At 38.3% G+C, this 18065-nt stretch overlaps 1 protein-coding gene across 2 annotated transcripts in view; it reads left to right on the top strand.

The window, feature by feature from the left end:
* Positions 1-18065, top strand: part of DYNC2H1 (dynein cytoplasmic 2 heavy chain 1) — a 414726-nt gene that overhangs the window by 136099 nt on the left and 260562 nt on the right. For both annotated transcript variants that reach the window (XM_036745232.1, XM_036745230.1), the window contains exons 43-46: positions 2009-2255; positions 5679-5830; positions 9534-9678; positions 17721-17823. In XM_036745232.1, coding sequence (XP_036601127.1) covers positions 2009-2255; positions 5679-5830; positions 9534-9678; positions 17721-17823 — 647 coding nt within the window. The remainder of the gene's footprint in view (positions 1-2008; positions 2256-5678; positions 5831-9533; positions 9679-17720; positions 17824-18065) is intronic.

The following is an 18065-nucleotide window of genomic DNA, read 5'->3' as shown; positions in this document are numbered from 1 at the left end:
TTTTCATGAGGAAGGTCTGGAATTCCCTTATTTCGTTGAACTTCCATCTCCTTGCCTGAAAAATTATGCTTAGTTTTGCTGGGTAGTTGATCCTTGGTTGCAGTCCTAGCTCCTTTGCCCTTCGGAATATCATATTCAAGTTTCTTCTGTCTTTTAATGTGGAAGCTGAGAGATCCTGCATGATCCTGACTGTAGTTCCACGATATTTGAATTGTTTCTTTTTGGCTCCTTGAAGTATTTTCTCCTTGACTTTGTAGTTCTGAAATTTGGCTATGATATTTCTTGGTGTTTTCAGTTTGGGATCTCTTTCGGGGGTGATTGGTGAATTCTTTCAATGACTATTTTGCCCTCTGGTTCTAGGACCTCTGGGCAGTTGTCTTTGATAATTTCTTCGAAGATACTGTCAAGGCTCTTTTTTCATCGTGGATTTCCAGTAGACCAATAACTCTTAAATTGTTTCTCCTGGATCTATTTTCCAGGTCAGTTGTTTTCCCAATGAGATATTTCACATTTTTTCCTATTTTTTCATTCTTTACATTTTATTTTACTACTTCTTGTTTCCTCATAGATTCGTTAGCTTCCAGTTGCTCAACCCTAATTTTTAATGAGTTAGTGTTTTCATTTTGCTTTTGAGTCTCATTTTCCAATTGGTTGATTTTCCCTCTCAGGGTGTCATTTTCTCTCTCTAGATTATGAATCTCCATAGCCATTTCGCCAATCTTTTTTTCCATATTTTCTTTTAGCTCCCTAATTTGGTTTTTAAAATCCTCCATTAGCTCTTGCAGCAGTGCTTTTTGGGCTGGAGACCAGTTCACATTACCTTTTGAGGTATCAGATGTCATTGCTGTCCTCTTCCATATTGGTATTTTGATCCTGCCTGTCTCCATAAAAAGAATCGATGGTCCTTGGTTTTTTTGTGTTCTACTTCATGTTGGTTTGCCTTTTCCTGGCTTTGTAACAAATTTCTGTCTTTATAACAAATTTCTGTCTTTGGGGCTCAGGGCTCTTTGTCCCAGCTTTCTTATTCTGGGGATTGTGAGTCTAGAATTAGAGCCTTCAGTTTCCTGAGGTGTCAGGGAGGGGTCTGGCTCCCTGAGTTCTCTTTCCCTATGGGTGTTCTCCAGCACTGTTGCTCTTCAGCAATGGTCTCAGCTGTTTGTTGTTTGAGCTGATGTCTGGCCCTTCCCCTGGGGGAGCAAGATTATGTCCGGGCTCCTGGTGTTGACCCCTGCCAGCTCTGCCCCCTGAGACTTAATGAACTTCTACTGTTTGACCACGGAAGCCCCACTTCTTTCTCCTCTGTTCCAGCGTTCTTCCCCCCCCCCCCCGCCCCGCCCCGAGGAATTCTTTGGGTGGGGAGGGGAGGGATTAGAGCCATTTACCTGGCCATCATGTCTCCCGGAAGTTCAAGAAGCTACGTTTCATGACTTTGGGCTGCAAGCCTCAGGAGTTGGTGTTTCACGGCTGGTGGTGTTGCGCTGCCTCTTGTTGCTTTCACAGACTGCTGTCCTGTGTTGGGAGGCCTGGGGATCTCCGCTGGTTTCGGGTGCCCAGGTTTCTCCCAGCCTGTTTCCCACGTGGGTTTCCCGGCAGCCGCTTCCACTTTGGTCTGTAGCAGCTCCACACTCCGAGCACTCGCCAAGCCTACAGATTCATGCCTTCGGCCTTTCAGACTCTCCTGGCTCGGAAATTTGCCCCACTCAGACTGCTCGCGGTTTCTAACTCCCTCAAATCTGCTCAAATTCACTTCTTTATGGGAATCTGACTGACCTTGTGAGAGAGCTCCAGTAAGACGCTATTTTCATGTGGCCATCTTGGCTCCGCAACCCCCCCCACCCCCCATTGGCATGATTTTCAAAACACTTTGAAAAGTTTTATAAAATACAAACTCCTTTCTAGGATCAGGCATTGTAATAGGACTGGAGAAAGAATGGGAGTTTCTTACTTTATTTAAAAGGCATTGTATTTTCATTGTTTTTAAAATTTCATTTGTATCAATCTATTTTAGAATGCTGCTTCGATATGCCTTCTCTCAACTCCGTTCCACTCAAATTGCTACAGTTCATTGCAGTGCACAGACTACTTCTCGACATCTCCTGCAGAAATTGAGTCAGACTTGCATGGTAATCAGTACCAATACTGGTAGAGTATACAGGCCAAAAGACTGTGAAAGGCTGGTCTTATACTTAAAAGATATCAACCTACCTAAACTTGATAAATGGGGAACCAGCACTCTCGTTGCTTTCCTACAGCAGGTAAATATATTCATTTGTTTTATTTTAATAATAGAAAGCATTTTTAAACTATTCTGCGAATATCTATAGTTTTCTTTAATTCAGCTTCCAGAAATAATATTCTGATCTGTTAGAGAATCTTCAGTTACTAGTTATTAGAATTAAAAAGTAGGGAGTTTGAGGGCTAGGCTATTAAAACAAGAAGGTACATGTTTATCCTCTTTTCACCATTCATGACAGCTTTCTTTAGGAAGTAGTTAGCTCTCTCAAGACCCATCTAACAAAATGTTTCAGTTTCCATGACACATCTTAGATATAGAAATGCTGTTCACTCCCTTGCCTAATTCCCAGAAACAAAAGAAGAAAGAAAAAAAAAGTCATTGAATCTAATACCTCGGTTTACTAGAACTAGAAGAATTTTTCTTTGGTTCTGGGACAGAGAACTATTCACTTAAATCCTTAGGTATTAATTCCTTTAGTGAAGATTTCTGTTCATTCCTGTCCCTTCCCTTTTGCTCCTTATATGATCTCTGACTCTTACTTTTCTCTTTCTGCCCAACTAGTAATATGAAATTAGTTCAATTCTTTGTCCATTCCCCTACCACAGTATTGCTCACCACTGGATAATTAATTCATCTATTATGATTTATTTCAGATGATGAGCACCAAAGAGTGATAGGGTACAAGAGCAGGGATATGTACAGATCAATTGAGGCCTTTTTAAGAAGACTGTGTCAGGGACATGTTGTAGGCATCAAGGAATGATCTATTAGAGAGGAAGAGATTAAAGATTAAAGAGAGAGTGGGGATGATTGGGGGACCAATGTACTGGAGAAGAAAGGATCAGGAAAGTCCTTAAATAAGAGGGAGTCCTTGAGCAGAGTTTTGAAGGAAGTTAGGGATTCTGAGAGGGGGAACTGGGGAGTTCGTTATGGGCATTATGGACACGCAAGCCACAGAAATGGGAGATGGAGCATAGTGGGCCCAGAATAGCAAGAAGACCAGTGTGTCCGGACCACAGAGCACAGGAAAGAGAGTATTCCATTGTAGGATGTGAAAGGTAGGCCATATTGTGAAGGACTTTAAATGCCAAGCATGAGAGTTCATGTTTCTTAAATGTGTATCTCACTACAATTATGTTGTGATAATACTGCTTCACTGATCTTTGGAGGTTAGTCCATTTGTCCAGAAGGTTCAACTTTGCCAAGATACTCCTGAATTCAATAATATATATTTTTCATACTTACATAAGTTTTCATTACGAAATCTTAAAATTCTTATTAAAACGACATGATACATGTAAACAAAATTCAAATCTGCCCATTTTGCTTCCAAAGCTCAGTATTATCACAACTGAATTTAAGGCACATTACTCTAATTAGCCACTAAAATGATTGCACTTAAAAGAGAGTGACAGTCATGTGGTTAAAACATTTAAATCCCCAAAGACAACCAAAATTCCAGTTAATATTTCCCCAAAACCTAGGAAAATGTTCATGGTCAGTACACAAGTAGAACGTTTAGGGGTGCTACCATTTTAGGGCAAGTGGGGATTGGTGGCACCTAAGGGGTTGGATAGTTTGTCTCCAGTGACCTCCTTGCAACCCCGCTAAAATGGCTGTGATAATATCACAGACCATTGGGTATGTACCTAAATGCCAAATGGGATTTAAAATCTAACACTAGAAATGACCAGTTGGAATAAGCCATGAAAACTACTGCTCACATATATTAAGTTACATTATAAGGAAGAAAAATTAATTATCTTTAACCTTTTGCAACAAAGTTGTGTATACAGTTAAGGTTCAGAGTCTTAAATTTAAAAAAAAATTAACTTGGTAGTCTTATTAATATTAGATAGTCAGGAACCAATATTAGAATGGTCATATAATAGGAATTTATTTAAGAAAGAAAAAATGGTTTAACAGATCCTGAAAAAAAAGAAATGTTCGAGGTTAACAAATTTGTAACACTAAATTTAGATTCATCTATAGTTTTTAGTACATTTAGAAATCTGTTTTGTTGAGGGAGTTTTGAACTTAATTTATGGATGATTTAATGAACCTTTAGAAGATGAGAATAAAATATGCTTATAGGTATATCCTATGCGTATGTATCTTTAATTGGGTATTCTAAAATATTACTGCTTAAAAGGGGCAATAAGTACCATAGGAACAATGCTGTAAAGGAAAGATATGTTTCTAGGTGAGGTTGAATGCCAACAATATGTAAAATGGAATTGCCTTAAACTGGTACAAAATCCTAATTGAGGAACACTGAGCGACTAGAGGGATGGGTTTGGGAGAAGACATTTCCACAAGTACAGTGGCTACTGGCCATAGGCATAGTCTTTAGTAGAGTATGGTGTGTTATTTTTGCAACATTTTACATAAATCTTGAATGTACCAGTAACTATTCACTCTTTTATCGTGTTTTATGCAACTGAGTAACCCTTGAGGAAATCTTCTCTAGCTGATAAAGTGTAAAAGAAGACACCATCCATTTCTGTTTCATTTATGTTCATTTTTTCTGATTATATCACATTCATTTGTCTATTCAGCTTCTACAGGAAACTTTTCCCAACCCTTAATTCCAGTGCCTTCGTTCTATTAATTCTATCCAATTTAACCTGTAGGTAACTTTTTATGTTTGTTTGCATGTTATCTTCCACATTAGACTGTAAGCTCCTTGAGGGAGAGGACAGTCTTTTAAACTCTTTTTGTATTCCCAGCACTTAACACAATGTCTGGTGCACAGTAGACACTTAATAAATGTTCACTTTTTTTCTTTTCTTTCTTCTCCTGTGGTTCATTTTGTATTTTGCTTTTAGATCAAGTTAATTAAGCCACTGATTTCTGTCATATTTTCTCTAAGATCTATGGGGGAGAAGTCTCTTTCCTGCCAGAGCTGGAGTGCATGGTGACTGAGGTTGGCTCAGTCAGTTTCTCTACTTGTCTTCCTGAGACAAAAGGCTGAAACCCCCTCCTCTTCCTCTTCTTCCTCCTCTATTCACATGCAATGCCCTCTGCTTCCTCTTGCTTCATCCTGCATACCAAGGGATGGGGCATGCCCCCACTATCAATAATATATACTGAAGGAATTAAACTAAAGACTTTGTGTCCTTGCCTTAGCACTTTAATATTCATTTTGGAATATGTATATTGAGAGAATATATTTGGCTAGCAACATATTGTTGTTCATATTAAGGGTGAAAACATTTTTCAAACCTGTATGTTATTAGTGCGATGGATTAAATAGCCCCTTCCGGTGAAGTACAAATATTTAAAGCATGAGTAAATAGTATGGATTGTGGAGTATGAAGAAAATTGTGATTAGCTGTACTTTTGAAATACTTTTGCATTATTTAAGAAAACATTTTAAAAGCTATATACTTATGAATGTTTATGGTATTTTAAATAAATTTGTTATTTTGTTTTGGAAAAGGTGCTGACATATCAAGGATTTTATGATGAAAATCTAGAATGGGTGGGTTTGGAAAACATCCAAGTGGTAGCTTCCATGTCGGCTGGAGGAAGGCTAGGAAGGCATAAGCTCACCACCAGATTTACTTCCATTGTTCGTCTTTGTGCAGTTGAGTAAGTCTCAGTTTATTTTTTCAGTATATTTTGAATTTTTGGAGAGGTTTTTAAAATGAATTTCTCTTCAAGGTAATATTATGCTAGTAACCATTGACTGAAGATATGAACAAACATAATTTAAAGTAAATCAATCAATCAATATACATTTATTAAATCCCTGCCATAAGCCAGGCACTGTGTACTGTGGATCAAAATTATCTTGTTGCTCTCTTGATTTCTTCTTTTGTTTCAGAAACCACTTATAGGTAGCAATGTAGAACAACAGCAACAACAAAAAGATTGAAACTAAGGTTTATTTATCAGAAGCACCTTGAGAATCATAACAAGGCTCTTCTCCACTCAGTCTGTGTGTGGCAGATGCCAAGGTGATATCTTCTGAATTCAGTCAGTCAGCAGCCATTTTTAAGCACCTGCTTTGTGTCAGGCATTGTGCTAAGCACTGTGCATACAAATTTATAGATTTTGGTGCTATAGCGGAAAGATCTCTGGACTTGAAATCAGAAGATACCGGAATATGAAAATGATCTCTGATACCAGCTGGAGCGACTTGGTAAAGTCACTTCACTTATCAATGCCTCAGTTTCCTCATATGTATAATGAGGAATAATAATGCTTATATTATTGGCTTCTTACCAGATTTATTATGAGTCAAATGTTCTTCCTAAAGCATCTTTTCATCTCTTGGGAGTTTGTTAAGGTAAATAATGGTAGTTGGCATTTATATAGAGCTTTTACAGTTTGTAGAATTCATTCTTCCTAACAACTCTGTGAGTTAGGTAGTTGGAGGTATTATTATCCCTGTTTTACGGAGAGGAGACTGAAGCTCAGACAGATTTTATGATTTGCCTTTGCTCATAAAACTAATCAGTGTTAGACTTGGGATTGGAAGCCATGTCTTCATAATAAAAGTTCAGGGGGTTTTTTCCCACTTTACCATGCTAAGTTTTTTTTTAAAAAGTAGAAATGTAAGCATAAAAAAATGTTGGTAATCTTGAAATTTTAATAAACTTATTCACTTCTTTTTTTTAGCAGTAATGTTGAAATAGATCTTCATTGTGTTTTTTCAATAAATAAAATAACATTTCCATATTATTTTATATTTATACATTAAAGTATATTCATCTTAATAATCAATTAGTCAACAAGTTTATTAAATACTTGCTATGTCAGGCATTGTGCAGAGCATTCGGATTTTAAGTTTAAAAGAATTAAACCATCTTTACTCACAAGAAGCTTATATTATAAAGGGGAACACAAAAAGTACATATAATATAGACAGCTTAAATGTAAATTGAATAAATTGAATGTGAAATGTAAATTGAATAAATAAGATCCACAGGTATATGTACGTATATACATACACACAAAGTTGTTAAGTACAAACTAGTTTAGGAGGAAGATTTGCGCAGAAGATAGTGCTTAAGCTTTATCTGAAAAGAAGGGAGGGTCTTTAGTAGTTGAGGTAAGGAGAATGCATATCCCATGCATGGAAAATGGCTAGTGAAAAGGCTTGGAGATGAGAGATGGAGGGGCCTTTGAGGAAAAGAGAGATGGCCATTTTGTCTATACCAGAGTGAGTGCATGCATGTGCGTATGTGTGTGTGTGTTGGATGGGTGGGTGGGGGAATAATGTTCATTGAAGTGGGAAAGATAGGTTTGGACTAGGTTGTGAAGGGCTAAACAGAGTAGTTTATATTTTATCCTAGAGGCAATGGGAATCTTCTGGAGTGAATGGAGTCAGAAAGCTACACTGTCAGACTTAAGGGAAATTACTTTGCCAGCATTGTGTAGGTGGGACAGGGGTGAGGAAAGACTTGAGGCTGGGAAACCAGTTGGGAGGCTGTTAAAATAATTTAGGTGAGAGGGGCAGCTAGGTGGAGCAGTGAGTAGAGGCCTAAATTTAAATAGAAATAGGTTTGGCTACTTAATTAGATGTGGAATTGAGGGAGGATGAGGGATACAGGGTTATGCTGAGTTTACTTGGGAGACCTGAAGGATGATATTTCTTTTAAGAGAAATAGACATTTAGAAAAGGGGATCTCTCTCTCTTTGTGTATATTTACACAATATATAACACTATTTCATATATATATATATATATATATATATATATATATACACATACATACACACATATAAATTAGTATAATCAGTGATAAATATATTTTAGGCAACTTGGATATATGTACAGATGTGTGCAGAATAAAATTCTGGCTTAAATAAGCATTCTTTAAACAAGAAAAAAAGTTAAAATAGAATGACTCAAAGTGGATTGTATCCAGAAAAGGGGAGCGAGGGAGGGAACAAGCAAATATTAAGTGCTTCCTTGGTGCCAGGCACTGTTCTGAACACTTTACAAATGTTATCACATTTGATCTTCACAACAACCCTGCAAGGTAGGTGCTATTATTCTCATTTTACAGATGAGGAACCTGGGGCAAATAGAGGTGAAATGACTTACCGAAGGTCACACCTCTGTGAAGTGTCTGAGCCTGGATTTGAAGTCAGGTCTTCCCGATGCCAGGTCCAGTGCTGCATTTATGCCACTTAGCTGCCTGACGTGATAGCTTTATTTCTTAGGTTATTTGGTCCAGGCAGAGCTGCCTTAGTCTTTCTGTCAGTCAATAAGCATTTATTAAGAGCTTACTATGTTCCAGGCACTGTAAAATACAAAAAACAAGCAGGAAGATTGTTCCTTTTCTTAAAGTAGTTATTCTCTAATTGGAAAAGACACATACAAGGAAGCTGAAAAGTGGTTTTGGTGGAATGGGGAGATGAGACTACTGGCTGAGGGGAGGTGGAGGGAATGTTGTAGAGAAAGTCCAGAGAGGCAGCTGTGAGAGTAATAAAGCCATGACTACCTGGGTGTCCTCTTTAGAATGCAAGTTCTGGGAGTACCCAGCCAATTAGAAGGAAAGGCAGCAGGGACTGAGGAAACTTCCAATGTGAAGACGTCAGGGGTGCTATGAGCATTCCAAGTGGCTGTGGCATTGCATTTTAGATAAAGTGAAGATAGGCAGTGGAACCGCATGGAGATGAATGAAGATCACTTTCTTTGATGACTTCAGGGAGATTCTAATACCTATTATTAAATTGAATTCCATTGTTTAGACAGAAGATAGTCAGAAACTCTCATTTTATGGCAAAATTTAATGTTATGTTATCCTGATTCTTCATCTTTTTTCATTAATAAGCAAACTTTTTAGTTCTTTTGTCAATCTAATATTTTGAATAAGGTGAAGTAATGAAGATTAACTTCTGCATTTTGTGAATACTTTCATATTTTATTGGCAGCTCATGAATAGCTACTGTGCTATTGCTGTAATTTGTGCTTAATAGTTTCTCTCAAGGTATTTATATAAAATATCATATCATTACAAATGTTCATTGCTCATATAAGTAATAGCTATATTCTGAAAATTAAACTCACAGTTCAAATGATATTTTTCTCTTCATGTTTTTACATTTAAGAGTATTTCAATATTTTCTCACAGTAATGCTAGTGATATTATCTCTTAATTTTTCTGTTGTATGATTTTTGTTTTTCTTAAAGCAGGGAATAGCTATCATATATTCAAATATTAGTATATTTTAAAGTTCATTCTTCTTTCTTTTCCTCTAGTTTTATGAAGGAAACCTAAAATTTGTAGTGCTCATTCATTTAAGTCCCCCCCCCCCATTTTTACATGTCTTTTTTTAGTTATCCAGAAAGAGATCAATTACGAACAATTTATGGAGCATATCTGGAACCAGTCCTGCACAAAAATCTAAAGACCCATTCCATCTGGGGTTCTTCATCAAAGATTTATCTCTTAGCAGGATCTATGGTGCAAGTGTATGAACAGGTAGAGGCATTTTATTCTTTTTTCTGAATTGTCTCTTATAGCTTTGTGTTTTTTTTTTAAGTTTATGAGCTGTATATATGATAGATTGATATATTTTGTTAGCATTTCATCTTGTTTAGCTTTGACTCCCCGAATTTACAGGCAGTTGCAGCTGCTGAAGAAGTTTCTCATTAATAAAAGTGATAATCTAGTAACATGTATCAATAGTGTTTTAAATAGAATTTACAACATATCATTTACAACATATCATTAACCATAATTTTCCTTGTTATTTAGTAAAAGTCATTCTTTTTGAATTAAAAAAAATTGTTCTGATCACACTGTACATTTTAAACTTTCTTTTTAAAATAATTTTATTTTTAGTTTTCAACATTCACTTCCACAAGATTACGAAATCCAAGTTTTTTCCCCACCTCTCCCCTCCCCCACCCCAGCATGCATTTTGATTATCCCTTCCTCCAATCTGCCCTCCCTTCTATTACCCCCCTCTCCCTTTTCTTATCCCCTTCTCTTCTACTTTCCTGTAGGGCAAGATAGATTTCTATACCTCATTGCCTGTATATCTTATTTCACAGTTGCATGTAAAAACAATTTTCAACATTCATTTTTAAAGCCTTGAGTTCCATGTTCTCTCCCTTCCTCCCTCCCCACCCACCCTCATTGAGAAAGCAAGCAATTCTATATAGGTTGTACATGTATGGTCTTGCAAAACACTTCCATAACAGTTATGTTGTGAAAGACTAATTATATTACCCTTTATCCTGTCCTGCTCTCCATTTATTCTGTTCTCTCCTTTGACTTCTCCCTCCACAAAAGTGTTTGCTTCTGATTGCCCCTTCCCCCATTCTTCCATCCTTTCTATTCTCTCCTCTCTCTTATCCCCTTCCCCTCGCTTTCCTGTAGGATAAGATAGATTTCCATACCCAATTGAGTGTGTATGTTATTGCCTCCTTAAGCCAAATCCAATGAGAGTAAAGCTCACTTATTCCCTCTCACCTCCCCCCTCTTCCCCGCCATTGTAAAAGCTTTCTTGCCTCTTTTATGTGAGATGATTTACTATATTCTACCTCTCCCTTTCTTCTTCTCGCAATACATTGCTCTCAACACTTAATTTTATTTTTTAGGTATCATTCCTTCATATTCATCTCGTACCTGTGCCCTCTGTCTACACATATAAACGTATATACACAGATATACATAGATACACATATGTATACACATACATACATACACACGTATGTATATATATTCCCTCTTAACTACCCTAATACTGAGAAAGGTCTCTTGAGTTACAAATATCATCTTTCCATGTTGGTTGGTTGGTTGTTGTCCTTTGTTCTCGAAGAGGACCAAAATGACATCATTGTGCTTGAGTCAAGATTCAACCTGTCTGTCTGTGGCTGATCAGGTCAATACAAGCTTGGAATGCTCTACCACAGACCAGGCACAAATAGTCCATGTGAACATTTGGGGTGGATAATCCAAACTTGTGCATCCTGCGTTTCCTTTGAGTTGTTTCAATTCTGCTCTGCTCATAGAGCACAGCACCTTCTCTGATGCGGGAATGCCATGCTGAGCCAATGTCTCCCATGTCACACAATCAATTCCAAAGTTCTTTTTTTTTTCAATTCCAAAATTCTTCAGAGAGACCTTGAGAGTGTCCTTTTATTGCTTCTTCTGACAACTGTCTGAACGCTTGCCCTATGTGAGTATTCCATAAAATGGTCTTTTTGGCAAATGGACGTTTCGTATTCAAACAATGTGGCCAGCCCATTGGAATTGCTCTCTCTGAAGCAGAGTTTGAATGCTTGGCAGTTTAGTTCAAGTAAGGACCTCAGCGTCTGCTACCTTATCCTGCCAGGTGATCTTCAGAATCTTCCGAAGACAATTCAAATGGAAGCGATTCAGTTTCCTGGCATGGTGTTGGTAGACTGTCCAGGTTTTACAGGCACAACAATGAGGTCAGCACAACGACTCTGTAGATCTTCAGTTTGGTAATCAGTCTAATACCTCTTCTCTCCTATCCTTTTCTTCGGAGCCTCCCAAACACTGAGCTAGCTCTGGCAATGCATGTGCCAACTTCATTATCAATGTGTATATCTCTAGAAAGTACACTACCAAGGTAAGTGAACTTAACCGCAGCATCCAAAACTTCTCCACTAGCTGTAACTGATGGTTCCATGTATGGATGGTGTGGTGATGGCTGATGGAGCACTTGTGGTTTTTTTTGGTATTAATTGTTAGGCCAAAATTAACACAAGCAGCGGAGAATTGATCCATACTTTGTTGCAACTCACCTTCAGAGGCTGCATCAAGTGTGCAATCATCCGAAAACAAAAAATCATGCACCAACACTCCCTCCACTTTGGTCTTGGCTTGTACCTTTTCAAGTTGAAGAATTTACCATCAGTGTGGTAACTGACCTTGATGCCGTGTTCATCCTCATTGAAAGCATTTGACAACATGGCTGAAAACATCATGCTAAAGAGCATGGGAGCACGCACACAGCCTTGTTTCGCTCCACTGGTGACTGGGAAGGCATGAGAGCATTGCCTATTATCTAGAACTTGGCATCATCATGAAATTGATGTACAATGCTGATGAACTTCTCTGGGTAACCAAATTTTGACATAATTTTCTATAAGCCCTTGCGACTGACAGTATCAAAGGTCTTGGTCAGATCTACAAACGTTGTATACAGACCTTTGTTCTGCTCCTGGCATTTCTCCTGGAGTTGTCAGGCAGCAAACACCATATTGACTGTTCTCAGTCTTTTCTGAAGCCACACTGGCTCTCAGGTAGATGACCGTATTCCAAGTGAAGGATCAGCCTATTAAGGAGGACTCTGGCAAGAATCTTGCCAGCAGTGACTAAGACAGAGACCCCCCTGTGGTTGTCACAGGACAATCTATTTCCATTACCTTTATAGAGATGGACAGTGGAGGCATCCTTGAACTCCTGGGGGATAACCTCTTCTTGCCATATAACACGGAAAATTTCAGTCAGCTTTTGTATGAGCAATGGACCCCCTACCTTGTAAATCTCAGCTGGACTAGAATTAGCACCAGGTGCTTTGCCACATGAAAGGAGCCTAATGGCATTCAAAACCTCTTCTTCAGTTGAAACTTCAGCTAGGGAGGGATAGACTTCAACCTGAGGTAAACGGTCAGTGGCTTCAGCATTGATTGACGATGGTCTGTTGAGAAGACTATGGAAGTGTTCAGCCCATCTCTCCAGGATCTTGTCCTTATCACTAATCAATGTAGCTCTGTCAGCCCTGAGTAGTTGAGATGCATCATAGGTCTTTGGCCCATAAATATCCTTCAAGGCATCATAAAAGCAGTTTGGATTGTTACTATCAGCATAAAACTGAATTTCATCTGCCTTCTAACTGAGCCAAGAATTCTGCATCTCTCTAAGCTTTGCTTGTACTTTACTTTTGATGGAATTAAATGCTACCTTCTTAGAGATGGATCAGCTATCCTGCTGGTAAATCCTGTGGAGTTCCCATTTTTCATCGAGCAGCTTCAGAATTTCCCCATTATTTTCATCAAACCAGTCTTGGTGTTTGCGAGTGTGCCAACCCAGATGAGCAAATGCAGTGCTATACACCAAATCTCTGAAAGGTGCCTGCTCCTTTTCTGCTCCACTGTCTGCTTATTTTTCCAGCCAGTTATTTGACTTTTGAGCTCTTTGTTAAGTGGTATACAGCCCCAAGTTTCAGGGGTTTTGTGCAGCTGTTTTCAGAGATATCTCTAGGGATCTGTAAATTCTCAGTTCCTCCAAAGTGGAATGGTCAAAAGAGAGGTGTTTATTCCTTTCCTGGCCTGCACTGTGGTCTGTGAGGAACCACAGGCACTCTTTTCTGCCATGGAAATGCAAAGAGGGTTCCCTCTCCACAGCCGCTACTAGCTCCACCACGCCAGCATTCCTCCTCACCCCAGGACCGCTGCCCAGTACTGTGATGCAGATTACCCTCTCAGTTTTCCCACTGTCTGTAGACTGAGAGCTCCAGAAACAGCTGCTGCTGTGGCAGTGGCTGCCACCACCCTGGGGCTGTAGCTGTGGCAGTGACTGGACCACGTTCCCCTCTCACCCAGGTGAGAGAGATTTCCCACTGACCTTTGAAGCTCTCTTTGGTGATTGTGGGTTGAGAAACTGCCACAGCTGCTAGTGATTCAGTGCCCTGAGGCCTGCTCCAGTCCCATCTGTGCTGGCAGGGTCCAGGACGGGCTGTGCTCTGCTCTGAGCACTTTGTGATAGACCCTTCTTATCAGTCTTCCAGATTGTCTTGGGCTGGAAATCTGCTTCACTGTCATTTCATGGCTTCTGCTGCTCTAGAATTTGTTTAGAGTCATTTTTGCAGGTATTTCAAGGGGTTTGGGGGGAGAGCTCAATCAGGTCCCTGCTTCTACTCTGCCATCTTGGCTCTGCTCCTCGAGACTCACGTTTTAAACTTTCTAGGAGATTATGTTACATTATATGGGCAGGTATAGAGTACTGAGCCTGGAGGCAGGAAGATTCATCTTCATGAGTTCAAAATCTGGCCTCAGACGGTTATTAGCTGTATGACAGTGGGCAAATCACTTAGCCCTGTTTGCCTCAGTTTTTTCATCTGTAAAATGAGCTGGAGAAGGAAATGGCAAATCACTGCAGTATCTTTGTCAAGAAAACCCCAAATGGGGTCATGGAAAGTTGGACACAACTGAAACGACTGAACAAAAACAACAAATGTTATAAAGGGAGGAGGGAGCAATTGAAAGACAAGAACTGTAACCTAGCAAGCATTAATTAATTTTTAAACATTGGCGTAAATAAATTTAAATCCCTATGATATAGCAGATCTATAAATCTAATTTTCCTGCTCTTGCATGCTATCTTTAAATGACTATTTTCCTATAATTACATTAGTGATAAAGAGCAAAACATGCACAGGACAGTGCTAATTACTAAATCCTCCATGAAAGTAAAAGAGAGAGTTGGCTTTTACTTTCCAGTGTCTTCTTTAACTGTAAACCATTGTCTTCCTTAAAATGTTTGTTACCCTGTAATATCTGAACTTCTACTTACAGCCTTTCATATTCTTTCATTACTTTTTTAGCTTCCTAAGTTCCATATAACTGTCAAGGGCACCACCAACTTTCCAGTCACTCAGGCTCACAATCCTAGGTATCAGCTTTGACCCTTTACTCTCTCACCTTGAATATCCAATCATTTGTCAAGTCCTGTTATTTCTACCTTTGTAATATCACAGGCATGAGTGTGCGCGCGCTCACACACACACAGACACACACACCCTTGCACACACATGGTGCTCCTTTCTTCCCTCCGGCGTAGTCCCTCATCACCTCATGCTTGGAATATTATAGTAGCCTGCTCAAATCTCTCCTCTCTCTAATCCATCTGCCATTCAGCTGTTAAAATGATTTTCCTAAAATGCATGTCTGACCATTTCATCTCCAATACTCAATAAACACCAGTGACTTCCCATTACCTCTAAGACTTCCCATTACCTCCAAGACCAATTTTCAAATGGTTTTTAAAGACTTTCATAATCTGTCTCCTTTCTATTTTTCCACTCTTCTTAAATCTTAATTCTTTCCATGTACTCTGCAATCCTGTGACACTGGCCTCCTTGTTGTTCCTCATACAGTACACTCCATCTCATAATTCTGAGTGTTTTTACTGGCTGTCTCCCATTCCTGCAAAGCTTTTCCTCCCCATCTCTGCCTCTTAGCATCCCAGTTTTACGTCAAATTTCAGTTATAGCCTCACCTTCAAAAAAAATGCCTTTCCCAGTCTTCTTTAATCTTTATCCTTTCTCTCTGAGACTATACCCAATTTATTCTGTAAAATCTTGTTTGTAGATAATTGTTTGCATATTGTCCTTTAGACTATGAGCTTCTTGAGAGCAGGGACTGAGGATACCAGAAAGACAAACAGCAGTCCACGTTCTTAAGAAGCTCACTGTTTAAAAGGCAATATGCCTGCTGCAACATAGTAGGCATTTAATATATGCTTGTTAGCTGACTGACTGACTGGTACTATCATCCAAAGAACTTACATATTGAGACAAAATTGATAATACTGCTTTTGTTGCTATTTTGAATATAATTTTATTTATTTCCATATCATAAGAATTATCATTTCATGATAGCAATTCATATATGCATGTAAGTGTTGAATTCATAAGGTCTCTGGTTTTGCTTTCATAAATGAGGCATCTGTCAGAGCAAACAGACTTAACCATAAATCCACTGGTGTTAATTTTCTCATTTCTTTTATAATGGAAAGAACACTGCATCACAGTTATATTAATTAATGTTCTTACATCAGTAATTCCACTATCAGTTCTCATACAGTACTGTATGCAGAGGAGAATGGAGAGTTGAAATAGAGTCAAGATAGGAAAAAGAGGAACGTGAAGTCAGCAGGCATAATGCCCTGAGAAAGTAAGGGAGTATTGATGGGTGAAGGCATTGGAGGTCTTAGTAAGGTTGGAGAATAAGTTTAAGAGCTGTGAGTCTTAGGGACTTTCTTTTGTCTCTTTTTGTATCTGTATTATTTAGAACGGTGCCTAGCACATAGTAAGTGCTATACTGTGTTTACTATCATCATCATTAGTGGGAGGAGGAGTAGGAGTAGTAGTACTAGTAGTAGCAGCAGTGTAGGCACTTAATACATGTTGATTGATTGATTGCATAATAGCTAATGTTTATATAGTGCTTATAATGTGCCAGGCATTGTGCTAAGCATTGAACAGTTATTATTTCACTTGATCCTCATGACAACCCTGGGAGGGAGGGGCTTATCTTCATTTTACAGATGAGGAAACTGAGACAAACAAAAGGTAAGTGACTTGCCCAGGGTCACGCATCTAGTAAGTACCTGAGGTTGCATTTGAACTCAGGTCTATATGACCCGAGGCCCAGTGCCATATCCATTGCATCACTTAGTTGCCACATAAACACACACACATATACATGTAAATATGTATGTATATATACATATACATAGGAATACCTTCGTGTGTTATGTGTACGTTTTCCTTTGGTACACAGTTTTGGCTTCATTGCTGTAGGGGACACTTGGTGTGGACACTCTCAGCACCACTGTGCACTGGCAACTCTCTGAACCTTATGTTCCGAAAGAGTCTAAAAGTACCTTAAATGCTGAGAGTTTAAATGATTTACCCGTGGTTATACAATTAATAGGAACTTGAACTCTGGGCTTCTTGACTTAAACTAAACTAGTCTACAATCTCTCTCTCTCTCTCTCTCTCTCTCTCTCTCTCTCTCTCTCACACACACACACACACACACACACACACACATACATACTCACACAAACACACATTTGTATATACATATATGTGTGTATTATATATGTATATATATATATATATATATATATATGTATACACAAATGCTTTCATCATATACACTTCCCTCTATTGAGTAATATAAAGTGTGAAGTTGTAACACTGAAGTAGGAAGAAGTTTGGATATTAGGAGTATAGTTGTTTGAGGGCCTTAAAACTCATGTTGAGGAATTTGAATTTGTCCTTAAAGGTAAGAATTAATCACTCTAGTTTTTTGGGCAGAAGAATAGCATGATTAAGATGGTATTTATGGCCGATGGTTCCTGTAAATATTGTGTGAAATTGAGTGGAGGGAGGAAAGACTGGAGAATAAGTCCCATTGTAGGATTTTTGCAGTTATTCTGATATAAAGTATTCAGGACCAAAATAAGAGTAGTGACTCTTGAAACAGATAGACACATGTGCTTTATTGGCAATATAATCAGAGAAGAGGTTTGATTAAACTAAATTTTTATGACATCCTAAGGAAATTTGTCATACCTCAAACCTAATGTCTCAAAAATTTGATACCATTTCAGGCACTTGAATTCTTTAGAGATGTAGCCTAGTAAATAACTTTTGTAAAACTTAAAAATGATTCTTTGTGGGCACAGGTCCGACAGAATTAAAAGTTTTCATAGTACACTTACTATATATTCAAAACAATAAATTATCTTTTCAGGTACGAGCCAAATTTACGGTTGATGATTATAGCCATTACTTGTTTACTCCTTGCATTCTTACTCAGTGGGTTCTTGGATTATTCAGATATGATTTAGCAGGAGGTAAGTTTTCCTTTCATGCTATGAAATCATACTTTTTTCTTTAGGTATCTGTGACTTTTAAGAACATGGTTGAAAACTACAAAGTTATTATTTTGCTTATGTACCCTATAGCTAAGGTTTGGTTATATTTTTGCATAACAAATAACTTTTAAATTGATTGCTATTTATTTTAAGCACATTTAAATGATGATATATAATATGGTAAAAATAATTATGCCAGATATAATAGTTTTCTATTTCTT

Source organism: Trichosurus vulpecula, chromosome 2, assembly GCF_011100635.1.
Source record: "Trichosurus vulpecula isolate mTriVul1 chromosome 2, mTriVul1.pri, whole genome shotgun sequence".
NCBI lineage: Eukaryota > Metazoa > Chordata > Mammalia > Diprotodontia > Phalangeridae > Trichosurus > Trichosurus vulpecula.
The sequence above is the reverse complement of the archived record's forward strand: the minus strand, read 5'-3'. Positions and strand labels throughout refer to the sequence as shown.